Source organism: Mustela erminea, chromosome 16 (genome assembly GCF_009829155.1).
Source record: "Mustela erminea isolate mMusErm1 chromosome 16, mMusErm1.Pri, whole genome shotgun sequence".
Taxonomy (NCBI): domain Eukaryota; kingdom Metazoa; phylum Chordata; class Mammalia; order Carnivora; family Mustelidae; genus Mustela; species Mustela erminea.
In genome coordinates, this window is record NC_045629.1 from 18,949,921 (window position 1) to 18,964,627 (window position 14,707).

General features: G+C 33.3%; 1 protein-coding gene across 14 annotated transcripts in view; it reads left to right on the forward strand.

Moving 5' to 3' along the window:
• CSPP1 (centrosome and spindle pole associated protein 1) overlaps nucleotides 1-14,707 on the forward strand; it is a 168,832-nt gene that overhangs the window by 43,404 nt on the left and 110,721 nt on the right. For 6 of the 14 annotated variants that reach the window (XM_032315801.1, XM_032315813.1, XM_032315810.1 and 3 more), the window contains exons 4-8: nucleotides 3,261-3,364; nucleotides 4,090-4,113; nucleotides 8,523-8,603; nucleotides 9,764-9,865; nucleotides 11,390-11,832. In XM_032315801.1, coding sequence (XP_032171692.1) covers nucleotides 3,261-3,364; nucleotides 4,090-4,113; nucleotides 8,523-8,603; nucleotides 9,764-9,865; nucleotides 11,390-11,832 — 754 coding nt within the window. The remainder of the gene's footprint in view (nucleotides 1-3,260; nucleotides 3,365-4,089; nucleotides 4,114-8,522; nucleotides 8,604-9,763; nucleotides 9,866-11,389; nucleotides 11,833-14,707) is intronic. The other 8 variants (XM_032315816.1, XM_032315804.1, XM_032315812.1 and 5 more) reach the window with 5 other exon arrangements.

The window sequence follows — 14,707 nt, forward strand, 5'->3', positions numbered from 1 at the left end:
GTCCCTATGTGTTTTTATCCATTTCTAGGCAATGTCCTTTAATCTTATATTAAAATATTATTGATCTGTATTTTAGGCTCCAAAATTTTCTGGATTTATTTTTCATGCTCTAAAGTAATTATTTTGGAAATCAAGCAAGATGATTACAGATTACTAAAGTAAGATAGAGATTTTACTCTTGTTACTAGAAATTTTGTGTGATTTTTAAAAATTCATTTTAAATACATTTATGCTTATGGAAATTTGTAAAAGAATTATAAAGAAAGCAATTACAGTGTTAAATTTAAAAATTATCAGAAAGGAAACAGCAGAATTTTACATTGCAGAGAAGCTCTGAGGTTTAGACTAAACTAGAAAATTACCGTTAATGTAAAGATTTGGGGAAATAGACAACAGGAAATTGATGATTTTTTCCACTAAATTTTAGTTATATTTTAAATTATCATTCTGTTTAGCATTGTAAATTAATTTTTAAAAAGATTGCATACTTTAGTTTTAAATAGTTTATTTACCCCATAACTGCTGTAGAAACTAATACTTGTAATTGATACAGTTCTGAAGCATAATGTTAACTGTCTTAGAGTCACTGATGTATTTGGTAAAGTGACATCACTTCAAATGAAGCTAAGATGACACTGATGCTTTATTTGCTACTAAAACCATTATAAGACAACTGCTCTGAATAAGTAAGTCTGACCATGTTTCTTAATTAAGTCAATTGAGATGCCATAGTTCATGCATAGTTTAAAAGGAACAGAATACTTAAATTGTTCCATATGTTTGTTTTATTTCTCTGGCCTACCTCTAATGCCATAAAATATTGGTATTAGATGACAAAAATAACAGTTTAAAAGTTAGTATTTTCTATTGACTAAACCTTAGACTTAATAAAATTTAAAGTAGTTCAGAAGGCAATCAGTATGTATTCTTCCTTGTCTCTTAAGACAATTACTACAAATACGGTTTGTGGCAATAGTAAAAGGCAAAAATTCTTGATAAATGAAATTGAACTTCGTATAAATAGTGATTTATAAATGAAAATCACATTTTAATCCTTGCAGCATTGTTTTCTTTTCCTCCTTGACACAGTAGAGTATCCATTGTGACTAGAGATAAGTAACTTTGTTTACTAGTTATTATGCTGCTTCTCTATGCAGACTGCCTAAAATCAGAAATGAAATGCTAAAAATCGTGTGCTTTTTCCCTCTCATTCTTTCTTCTTATTTAAGGATTCATTCATGCATTCATTTATACATTTATTCAATAAACATTTCTTGGATATAGGTTGTATACCAGGCATTATAAAATTGAGTAAATTTTGAATAAATGAAGGCCTTACCTTCATTGACCTTATGATTTAGTTCCATGTGTGATACTCCATTCTGAAAGTGTAAATCAAAGGTATTTCTCTCTTTAGGCTTAAATGTTATATCTTTAAAAATAAGGTTTAGATTCCTATGTGATGAAAGAATGCTTTTCTAGAATGATTTAAAATTTTAAGCATATGGGATACTTTAAATTCTTTTGGGAGACAGTTGGGAGCATGAGTGAGAGGCATCCCTAAGGAGACCTACTTTACTCACTATTATCAGGATTATGTAGGCCAGAAGTGTTTATCAAGAGAATTCCATGATGTTCAAGGTGGAAAGTGGAATTTAGTATTCCATAAAAATCAACAGACATACATTTATAGGTATACCCCTTGGGCCTTCTCCCCCTGAAATATTTCAGTGATGTAATAAAGCAGTTATATGACACTTTTATGAAAAGTCCCATCATTTAGCTGCATTGTGAGGGAATAAGACACAAAAATGGTGATATCCATATTAGTTTATAAACTATGGTCTATTATTTAGTCTGTGTTCTTTGGATTGCTAACTAATTAAGGAAAATATTTAGAAATGACAATTTTTTTTATGCTATGGTATTACATAGTAGGACTAAAAAGGAGAGGAGCTTCAAAAATCTAAATATTCATTTGTTTTCTGTGCTTCTTGAAAGTATATAATTTGATTTTAACTGCTTTATTGAGATGCAATTTACATATCATAAAGTTTCCCCACTGAAATTGTACAACTCTCGTTTTTTTTAGTATGTACAAGTTGTACAGCCATCACTATTGTCATCAGCCCAAAATGTAATTTGGTTTTTGAGCTCTATATATGGAAATAAGAAAATTAAAGTTTTTCTTTCTTTACTTTTTTTTTTTTTTTAAAGATTTTATTTATTTATTTGACAGAGACACAGCGAGAGAGAGAACACAGGCAGGGGGAGGGAGAGAGGAAGAAGCAGGCTTCCCGCTCAGCAGGGAGTCCAATGTGGGGCTCGATCCCAGGACCCTGGGATCATGACCTGAGTCAAGGTAGACTCTTAATGACTGAGCCAACCAGGTGCCCATGAAAATTTAAGTTTTTCTTAAAAAATTAACATCCTTCTATGGAGTTTCTGTTTGGGATGATGAAAAAATTCTGGAAATGGCCTTAATTTTGTGTATGTGGTGATGTTTGTACAGCATTGTGAATATATTAATGCTACTTGATTGTATGCTTAAAAGCAGTTAAAATTTAAATTTTACATTATGTATATTTTACCACAATAAAAATTAATATCCATTCATATGAAATCAGAATTAGTGGCTTAACTTTAATAAAAGTTCTTGAAAATTTAAGCCTGAGCCATGCATAGTACTAATAATTTTTCCTTGAACATGTTATAACAAAAATAGTCTTATAGTAAAAAAAAAAAAAATCACATTATTAATTTTCATAGACTGGAAAACAGACGTTAAAATTGTTGTAGGTATTTATCTTTATAGAAATTTCTGTAGAATTAACTGAAATAAAAAAGGTAATCAGCTTTTCTTTAATTTTATACTGTGTGAAAAAGCCAGATGCTAAACAATGCAGAATCATTTACCTAAAGGGAGAAGAAGTAAATACACAGGAAACATGCACACACAATAATTTAAAAGTATCTGTTTATAGATGCATGAAGTTTCTGGAAGGAAATACAAGAAATGGTAATACTGGATGTTTTGGGCAGGAGAACTCGGTGACTGGATTTCATGGGTGGGAGGGATATTTCCCATATGTGTGAATGTATGACCTGCCAAAACATTTTAAATAAACAATTCATTATCCTGATCCCAGTCTCAGAATCAAACATGACTCTGTTCTTTTCTACTGTGCTTTGGTGACAGCAGATTATGTTGAAATTGACATTGGTTTGAAAATGAGCTATATTACCTGTTTTCTTTCTAGGAATTGATTATGGATTAAGTTTACCCCTTGGGGAAGATTATGAACGTAAGAAACATAAACTAAAAGAAGAATTGAGGCAGGATTACAGACGTTATCTTACTCAGGTAATATATTCTATTAGTTAGCTGGATCTTATGCTTCATAATTCATCTGCTGAATCTATTTTCCTAAGGTTTTAGTCAAAAGTGTTAATTTTTAGGTTATCTTTGGTATCTAATAGTAGGATATTATAGTGACAGTTAAGGGACATATATGACATTGGTAGAAAGTGGTGCTGAGAAGTGGTGCCATGGAATAACATATTCTTAATCTTTGCAGTGGAAAAGTTTTAATTTTAAATGAAACTGTAACTTCTGGTTGTTCATGTTTTTTGTAGAATTATCATGGTTTTAAAAAAACCTGATTATGATTCCCTACTCCTCTACTCCCCACGACCATGTATTAAAATGATACATGGGATTCTAGTTGCCACTTATTTTCCTGTCAGCTAAGCTTTTAAAAACTTCATTTAACATATTTACTTAGCTTCCAAAGTCTTTACTTTATGATTTAATCTGTTTACTTAGTGGAACCCTTGTTTTAAGTATGGTTGATTAAATTACGTAATTGCTAAAGAGTTCTTACAAGTTTTGAAATGCAATTTAATTTTTAGGTTATCACATTATTTTAAACAATTATGATGTTTCTAGTCATCCCAAGATACTCTATAGTTTTTTTTTTAATACTTTATAATGTTTGTTCCAAGTGTATAATTATTTATTCTGATTTGCACATGGAGAGAAAGAACTTTGAATACATTTTATCAATGGTTTGTTTCCTTTGACTTTAGGGTATTACACAAGCAAAAAGAAAGGTAGGGTTGCCTGCAACCTTTATATTTCTTTATTTCTTTTAGATCTAGTAGCTTGCAGTTATTTTCATTTATGAGATTGCTTTGAAGCTAAAAAGAAAAATAACTTCATCTGTGATTTTGAGACTTTTGAATGATAACATTTTGTATCCTTGCTTTTACCAAGATGGCAGTCTGTATGTTGTAATTTTTCATTGATATAATCAAGCATTCTTTTTGATTCCTGCTTTGCATTTATTTTTGTTGCTTTCTTGTGCATCTTTTACAAAGATTTTATAGCTATTATAAGCCCATTTGTTTTCAGCATGCCAGTTTTTTTTTCTTCAAATTAGGCTCACATTAAGGTTAATAAAATAATAGATACTCAGGATATTCTAAGATTTTTAAAAAATTCTGTGTTGTCAAGATTTGGATTACTTAGTATTTTTGCAACCAAACCCATAGATTGTGTTTGTAAATTTATATTGGAAAATAAAAATATTATACTTTTACAGAACTTTAAAAATGAATCTCACACATTCATTCATCATTCAGCCAACACTTTTTAAGCACTTATGAAGAAGAATCTGTCGGGGGGCGCCTGGGTGGCTCAGTGGGTTAAAGCCTCTGCCTTTGGCTCAGGTCATGATCCCAGGGTCCTGGGATCGAGTCTCCCATCGGGCTCTCTGCTCAGCGTGAGCCTGCTTCCTGCTTTCTCTCTCTCTGCCTGGCTCTCTGCCTACTTGTGATTTCTACCTATCAAATAAATAAATCTTAAAAAAAAAAAGAAGAAGAAGAATCTGTCTTCAAGGTATCTTTGAATCTGGTCATAGAGACAACATTCATACAGGTTAGAAACTGTAACTATTAAGAAGGCTATAATGATCAGGAAAAACCTCAAGGTGTTATTTTGTAAGACATTGTAGGATAGGTGGGGTTTGGATATTCTAGAGGGCAAATCAAGGAGAGGAAGCTTTTCAGATGGAGAATATACAATGAAGGACTTGGATGGTAGGCTTTAGCTTTGTATGAATAAGGCACATGTGATTTACCAGTCTGAATAAGTTAGAGTAGATTCTTTTTGAGGGTAGTAAAAAATCATGATGTAGGTAGATAGGATAGAATAGATTAGATTTTTTAAAAAGGAATTTTATTTATTATTTTTATTATGTATTTATTTACTTATTTAATTTTTAAGTAGGCTCCATGCCCAACATGGAGCTTCAACTCATGACCCTGAGATTTAGAGTTGCATGCTCTATAGAATGAGCCAGCCCAGTGCTCCTAGATTAGATTTTTAATTTGATATGTGTGAAACATTATACCTCTATAAGCAGCCTGTGAAGACCTTGATAACTCTTTCAGGACTGTTAGTACTGCATATTAGAGATTCTTACTGTTTATTTTAAATTACTGCTATAGATTTTTCACTTCTGCTTCCACTAATTTTTAGTTTGTTCTTCATACTACTTTCCAGAATGATCCTGTCCCTTACCAATTTAAATACTTCAGTGTCTCCTCACAGACCTTAAGGATAAAAACGCATACTCCTTAGCATGGCATGTGAAGTCTTTCATGTTACAGCCCACCTCCCTGGCCTTGTACCTCAATATTCTCCCCATCTCCTACTGTTCCTTATTGGGTTGGGTTTTCCTCTGTTACCTTTTTCACTTGTGGATATTATATTTCCTCATAGAAGATCTTAAAAAAGAATGGTGGTAGGAGGCATAGGAAGAGATTGCCTTTATGAAAGAGAAAAAGATCAAGGAAAAGAGATCTTTAAATTCATATGGGTATGAAGGAGTTTTTGGTGTTGGGGTATCCAGAATATGGTTGTGATAGAGGAGCAGTAGTCCCTTAATATGTAAGAGACAAATTTTGGTTGACGTCTGAGAAAGTGGGCATGGAAAGGAAAGCATGGAAAAAGGAAAATCCAAATAGGATTTGGGTAGGTGGCTGCAGTGGCTTTCTTGACCCCTTAGGAAGTCCTGTTCTTTCTAGATTTTTTTTTTTTTAAAGATTTTATTTATTTATTTGACAGAGAGAAATCACAAGTAGATGGAGAGGCAGGCAGAGAGAGAGAGCCCGCTGAGCAGAGAGCCCGATGCGGGACTCGATCCCAGGACTCTGAGATCATGACCTGAGCCGAAGGCAGCGGCTTAACCCACTGAGCCACCCAGGCGCCCCTGTTCTTTCTAGATTTTTTCCTGTGGCTTTCTGACTTTTTTGGATTGCATGGATATATCAATTAAAAAAATTTAAGTCCTTAGATTTTGCCTAGAAGAAACATTAAACAACTGCCATCTTCTTTTGAGTTTTTAAAATAGAAGACACTTGACCATTTAGAAGTGCAGGGAAAACGTATTCTCAGAAGAACAATTTTTAAATTGAATTAGTAAATATATATTTATATCCCAGAGTTTTCTCTTAAACTTCACACTTTTCCATTTGGCTACCTGTCTTAGAAATCTAATGGATATCTCATGTTGAGCATGTCCAAAAGGGAACTCTAGATTTCTATTTTTCCCACTCCCCCCATCTAACATACCATACTCTTCATTATGTTTATTATTTCTTGTCCGTTTCCTGTGCTTGAATGTAAGCTTCAGGGAGGCGGGGGTCTTTGTTTTCTTCACTGATGAATCTCAGACATATCAAACATTTTGGGGCAGTCGGCAGTCAGTATTTATTGAGTGAATGAAAATATGTCTAAAATTGAGCTTTTAAAATAACTCACTTTGCTGTCCTTATTATTATTATTTTTTTTTCATTTATTGGACATTCCAAACATCATTCTGGGCCTGTGTTGGGAGAGTGAATTGCCCAGCGAAGGAGTGAGGATGCTGTCTCTCTGTCTTCCCAGGGTTGGAACTCTGAATATGTTTTTTTGTACATGTGTAACTCTACAAAATGGCTAGGTTAATGGTGTACTTTTTATGTAAGAGCTAAATTGACTCAGGGATCTAGTCAGGTATCCTGTTTTTTCCTTTGACAAATAAGTTTAGAGTTCTAAACAACCAGCTTTCAAATAAGCTTTTGTAGCATAACTTATTTGTAAATTCAGATTCAATGAAATCTTATATTTTTATTTTTTAAAAAGATTTATTAATTTAGAGAGAGAGAGAAAGCACTAGTGCAAAGGGCAGAGGAAGAGAGAGAAAGAATCTCCAGCTGACTCCACTGAGCGTAGGTTCCAACACAGGGCTTGAGATCACAACACTGAGATCATGACCTATGGGTACTTAACCGACAGTGCCATCCAGACATCCCTCAATGAAACCTTATTAATCATTTAGTTATACTAATCACTCTGCTTCCAAATGTTTTGAATGTAGTTATATTGTAGCAGTTGGTACATTATATTGTAGTTATTTGTTTACATGTTTGTTTCCTCAGCTGAACTGTAAATTTCTTACGTAGAGGGGATATAGTCTTATTTTTGTCTCCTTACCACCAAAAAAAGTAACTGGAAAGTTTTAGGTAGTCAATAATTCCTTATTTAATGAATAAATAAAAGGCATGGGACTATACAGCTTAACAAGTATCAATTCATTTAATCCTCATAACCTAATGATTTAGATGGCGTTATCCCTTCCTTAAAAAATAAAGCAGTTGAGTCAGAGATGTTAAATAATTTCCAGATTATATGACTACCAAGCAGTACCAAGTTGGGGATCATATATATTTTTTAATCATCCTTGTGTTTGCTTTATAGTATTCTAAAATATTTTACATTTTAATCCTCTTTGAACCTTATACCAGCTTTGGTACGTAGGCAGAGCAGATACCATTCTCATTTTATGTAAGAAGACTGAGTCAGGGAAGTTAAGCAACTTGCTCATTGTTCTAGAACTGAGAAGTGTTGGGACTAGTCCTCGGGCCTAGGTCTTTTGACTCCTAGTCTGATGCTCTATATCCTACACTGCATTATCTAAATCTTTAATGAATAAGGATGGTCATACATATACGGAAACAGTGTTCATAGTTTATATCTTTTGGCATTTGAGTGGATATCCCCTCATAAATTATCACAGAAAAATTAGTAAAAAAACATTATTGCAGCATGTATGCAGATCTTGGTGAGGAAGTTAAAATTTGCCTCAAATTTGCCAAAGACTAGTAGAGCACTGATAATGAAGAATATGTGCTTAGAAAAGAAATATAAATTGGGAAAGAGTTTTCTTTTTCCCTTGCTTTTTAATCATCTGGAATATATATGGTACAAATGAAAATTAAGACCTGATTCTCCTCTTCAGGGACTTTTTGATTGGAAGAAAGTTCTGTGTTCCAATTACTTTTGTACTTTCTGTCTTCATCTCCATTTCATTCTTTTACTCTGCATAATGTATAGTTTAGAAAATAGAATGTAAAGACACATTTATGAAACATAAAGGCAATTAGGTAATATATTTTTTTAATGTGTATATATACAGAAAAATTTTCTGTCCACGAGTGAAACAGATCCATCTACCCTGGGAGTTTCTCTTCCTATTGGTGAGAGGCTATCTGCCAAGGTAGGTGGATAGGAGTAGTTATTGTGGGTAATAATTTTGTGAGGTATCAAAATAGTTAACGTACTCCTGACTGAAATGCAAGCAGAAGATTATATCATTTCCCATTCTTGAATATATGTCTTTTTAAAGAAATCTGTGGAGTCTCTAGTTGTGCTGTTTTTAAAAGAACTTTTGAACATAACATTTATGATGATGTGATATATCTTTAATATGTGAATTAATTGAATATTTAGAATTTATGTTTTTCAGCGTTGGTTTCTGAGCTATAAAGTTCATGCTGTGTGTCACAGTTATCAGTGAGACGAGTGAATGAGAGTATACTGAGCTTTGATGTAGGGTGTGATCTGGAGCTTTTTGAATGTGTTTTCTTTCACTCTACAAATACATGTACTTACTCTTTAGAGGTGGTAGAGATAAAACACTGCATACCCCTTGTAGGGACTGAATTTCCAAGCCAGATCAGTGATCATAACATAGTACATAAGACAGACAGATAATAAGTTTCAAAAGATGACCTAGGTAATCTTTAATTTCTTTTTTTTTAGATTGTGCTGTTTCAGTGACAAAGGAGATATGAAGGCTTAAAAACATTTCCTAATATGTGTTTCAACAGAATATTTATATTATAGTGTCTGTGATAATTTTACCTTTTAATGTTTTTATGTAATCAACCTTCCTGATACTTGGGAAAGAAATGAATAACACTAGGTCTTTTGAGAGTGGGGTGGGGGAATAGAGGCAGGAGATGTCTCTGAAAAAGAAAGAAGGTAACCTGGTCAAATCTTGGAAACATGATAATGACAGGTCTCCTGGCAAACACAGTCATGTAGTTATTAGTGGGAAAGATTTATTTATGAATGCTTTTAGTTGAAGCAGCTCCCTTCTGTTAAAGATCTTCTCTATTAACCTGGACCTAAATGCGTAGTAATGCTTATTTTAATGTGGCAAGAAAGCATTGGAGAATTGGGGAATTGCATTGATTGTTTCAGACCTCTTCCTGCCTCTCTTGTGTCTTGCAACTACTTCTATCCTTGAAATTATTAATAAAGCTTGATTCTGGGTAAGGTCTTTTATTTTGTATGAGTTTGTTTGAACATAAAGGTACTTTTTTAAAGGTACTTTGAGGAGTTTTAACATTACCTTTTGGTTTTTATTTTAAGGAAAGGTTGAAACTTGAACGCAATAAAGAATACAATCAATTTCTCAGGGGTAAAGAAGAATCTACTGACAAGTTCAGACAGGTAGAAAAGAGTAGTACTGAGGTAGGTTTTGATTTTAAAGTAAATCTTCAACACCAGAGGTTGAACATTTTGTACTTACTTGAAAATATATATATATTTTAAAGATTTTATTTATTTATTTGACAGAGATCACAAGTAGGCAGGAGAGGGAGAGAGGAGGAAGCAGGCTAGCCGCTGAACAGAGAGCCTGATGCGGGGCTCGATCCCAGGACCCTGAGATCATGACCCGAGCTGAAGGCAGAGGCTTTAACCCACTGAGCCACCCAGGGGCCCCGAAAATATTTTTATATATAAGTTGGAAATTTCACTTGTTTTTTATGTAAATATTTTAAAGATTAAGTCAAATTGAACTAAACACAGGGCATTTTAATATTTTAGTTTTATTAATGGTTTTATTGCATATTGAAGAACTTACCCTACCTTTTTGAGATTGGCTTTAAGTGATGTTTAGTTTTTACTTTTTATTTAAAAAAATGTTTTTTTAGAGAGTACCAGCAGGCAGGGGAGGGGGCCAAGAAAGGGGGAGAGGGAGAGTGAGAATCTTAGGCAGACTCCATGCTCAACATGGATGGAGCCTGGCACAAAGTTCTGTCTAATGACCCTGAGATCTTGACCTGAATCAAAATCGAGAGTTGGACATTAAGGTACTGAGCCACCCAGGTGCCCCTAATTTTTACTTTTTTTTTTTTTTAAAGATTATGTGTATTTATTTGACAGAGATCACAGGTAGGCAGAGAGGCAGGCAGAGAGAGAGGAGGAAGCAGGCTCCCTGCCGAGCAGAGAGCCTGATGTGGGGCTCGATCCCAGGACCCTGGGATCATGACCTGAGCCGAAGGCAGAGGCTTTAACCCACTGAGCCACCCAGGGGCCCCCCTAATTTTTACTTCTAAGTGATTTTTAAATGCTGACAATTTCTAGTTATATGTTTTTTTCCAAATTTAAGAATGGTTGATATTAATAGGGCCAAAAATTGACCACTTCTGTATTGTTTGTATTAAGAATTTAATTTGAAATATTTTGAAGCAGTATTACCTGCAAAAAAATATGTATCTTTTGGGATAGGAATTTGCATTTAGTTTATCCTTTTTGTAGCCACTTACCCATATCACTGTTGCTTGTTATATTTTATTTATTAGGTTTTGAAGGATAACATTTCCTTGAAGTTTTTTTTTTTAAAGATAAGCTATTTCTTTTGGGTGATTAGGCCTTGGAGTTCAGATGAGAAATAGACTAAGCATCATATAAGGATGTAATATAAGAAATAGCATTGCAGGGATGCCTGGGTGGCTCATTTGGTTAAGCCGCTGCCTTCGGCTCAGTTCATGATCCCAGGACCCTGGGATCGAGTCCTGCATCGGGCTCCTTGCTCATCAGGGAGCCTGCTTCTCTCTGCCTCTGCCTGCCACTCTGCCTGCTCGTGCATTCTCTCTCTCTCTCTCTCTCTCTCTGACAAATAAATAAATAAAATCTTAAAAAAAAAAAAGAAAAGAAAAGAAATAGCATTGCATTAAGATCTGTTTTTTATTTTCTTTTTTAATTGACCAGCACAAGAATCAAAGAAATAAAAAACCTATTAGTCAGGTTAAGCCTGATTTACCCTCACAAATACAAACATCTTATGAAAATTCAGAGGGTCCTAGAAGAAATGTCTTATTAACTCCTTCGGAGGCATATGAAGAGCTTCTAAACCAAAGAAGACTAGAGGAGGACAGATACCGACAACTAGATGATGAAATTGAATTAAGGAATAGAAGACTCATTAAAAAAACTAATGAAGACGTGGACATTTCCAATAAAAAACCTCAAAGGTTTGCCAACAAAGGTGACATTCCAGATAGAAGATTTCACAGGTTTAATGAGGATCGTGTTTTTGATAGACAGTATTACAGACCTGATCAAGATCCTGAAGTAAGTGAAGAAATGGACGAGAGGTTTAGATATGAAAGTGATTTTGATAGAAGACTTTTGAGAGTGTATACAAATGACAGGTATTTACAACTTCATTTTTATTTTCTTTCTTTGCTTAGTATTAATGTTACTTTCTATGATTATGTTATGGAGAAGCAGTTTCATTTATCTGCATAATTGGTTAATTCTAAGATGCTGTCAATTTGAAGTTACAGGATTATTTTCTATGTGCCACTGAAAGAACAAATAGAACCCCCCCAAGGTGGGGGGAAAAGGGACCCTGTAATAAAGCTGGGACACTGAAAGGCTACAACCTTCATGTAAAATTAAATGGGAAATAAATTTTTTCACAGAAGGGGATAGAAAGGAAGCGTCCATGTTTCAACCTTGGCACTGAATGGAGGGATTAAAAAACAAAACAAAACCCCTCTCTGATGTTATGAACTGTAAGTCAGTACTGATTCAGGTTTGCAGTCTGAATTCATGTTGCCAGTATTGTTTGATAAACCTTGAGGCAAGAATTCAGGGTTGTTTCAGATTCCTATTGCCCTATGTGAATGACAGGAGAAACAAGAACTCTTTGTAATAACTTGAAAAACTTTAAAACCAGGTTGATGGCAATCCCAGTTACAGATGTTAAAATGTAGATTAAAAGGACAATTTAAAAGAGATGAAATATAGTTTATTCCTTTAATGTTCTGTGCTCTCAGTACTTCTATCAATATTCTTCACTCTTTTTTTTTTTTTTTTTATTCTTCACTCTTTTTAAGTCACTTATTAAACACTTACTTAAGTGAAATGGTATCAGATTTTTACTATCAGATTTTCAGATGCCTTTCAGTTCTTTGGAATGATTTTTTGGGGGCCACTACTTATAATTTCTTAACCTGCTACAGTGGGATTTTGTTTTATTAAGTCACTTATCTTAATACTTAAAATTTGCTCTATTTTCATAAACTTTTGGAGATAGAAATATGGCAGGGTTCCGTATTTGTCAGTACATGTTAACTTGAAAGGGTGAAACCTAAATTTTAAAGAGTTTATGGGACCTGTTTTCTTAGTCCAAGTAGGTTACCATTTAAATATTTTGGAACATTTCTGAGATATAATGTTGTGCATTGAGCATTCTAGTTATTAATAATAATATAGAACCTTTACACTTCGTTGTCTTCTGTTCTTTATTCTGTAGCTATTACGGCCTGGTCACCCAGTCTTTTTAGTAGTAAGTGATGTGAGTGATAGACTATAATTTTGCAACGCTACTTCTCATTTCTATCTGATTTGAATCTAATTGTACTTCAGAAAACAGTCTAAATCCTACAGTGTTTTATATTTGAAAATGTTTATACCCGAAGGTAGTCAAAGGCTGCCTAAACTAAAAGAGCTCTCAATTGGGGAACTGCAGGTAGTCTTGGACTCTTGGTTTTGCCTTCTTTGTACATGAAAACATTTTTTTCTTTTTGGTGTCTGTTTATCTTTAAAATGTAATGTAATGCTATCTTTTAAGTTTGGAATTTCAAGAAACTTATTATGATTGCTTTTAAAATATGTTTAATCTATTATTTTTATAATTATATTCTGCAATAATTTTATACTGGAACAAATGAATTTCAGCCTAATTATCTGAGAACTATCTTTTTTTTTTAATTTTTTATTTTTTATAAACATATATTTCTTTTTTTTAAATTTTTTAATATATATATATTCCACAGTCAAAAGGACCTCTTTTTATATAATCTTCTCCAGGTAGTATTTTAAGAATAGATTAAACATGAGAATGAGTGAGAATAATTCCCTTTACATGTTTTACAATGTTTAGAAATATTCTTCAAATTTAAATCATTATTATGTAATACTTCCATTTTGTTAATGCATAAACTTACATCTCTAGATGTAGGGTTTTTCACATATGTCTCTAAGGTATGAGGTTACAATTGAATTTCTCTATTGCATATTTGTAGATTCCTTAATTCCAGCAAAAAAAAAAAAACCCAGATTCACTTCTGTAATTAAGTAGTTTTTATTTAGGAGGCAGAGTAGTAGATCGGAAAAATGACTTTACTTATTAGTAAAATTTTTGACACTACAGAAATGTGTAACAGCATTTGGCCTCTTGCTTTAACCATTTATTCTTTAAAAAAATATTTTTAAAGTATAGTTGATATGCAGTGTTATATTAGTTTTAAGTGCACACATAGGGATTCGTCAGCTTTATACATTATGAGGTGTTCACCACAATATATATAGTTACCATCTCTAACCATACAACATTATTATAATAATACTGTCTGCATTCCCTGTGTTGTATTTTTCATCTCTGTGACTTACTTACTTTTTACTACAGGTTTATATCTCTTAATCCCTGTCACCTATTTAGCCCTTTCCATCCATGCCCCTACCCTCTGGCAACAAGAGTGCTGTCTGTACTTATGAGTCTGTTTCTTTTTTTTGTTGTTTGTTTGCTCATTTGTTTTATTTTTTAGATTTCACATATGAGTGAAATCATATGATATTTTTCTTTCCCTGACTTATTTTCACTTGGCATAGTACCCTCTAGGTCTATCCATGTTGTTGGAAATGGCAAGATCTCATTCTTTTTTATGGCTAATACTTCACTTTATATCTATACGACATCTTCTTTTATCCATTCATTTATGGATGGACACTTGGGTTGCTTGGCTGTTGTAAGTTATGTTGCATTAAACATTGAGGTGCAGCTATCTTTTCAAATTAGGGTTTTAATTTACTTTGATTAAATACCCAGTAGTGGAATTACTGGATCAAATAGTGTATCTATTTTTATTATTTTGAGCCATCTCCATACTGTTTTCTATAGTGGCTGCACCAGTTTACATTCCCACTACATTGTACGGTAATCCCTTTTCTCCACATCCTAACTAGCGCTTACTACTACTTGTCTTTTTGATACTAGCCATTCTCAGTGGTGTGATGTGA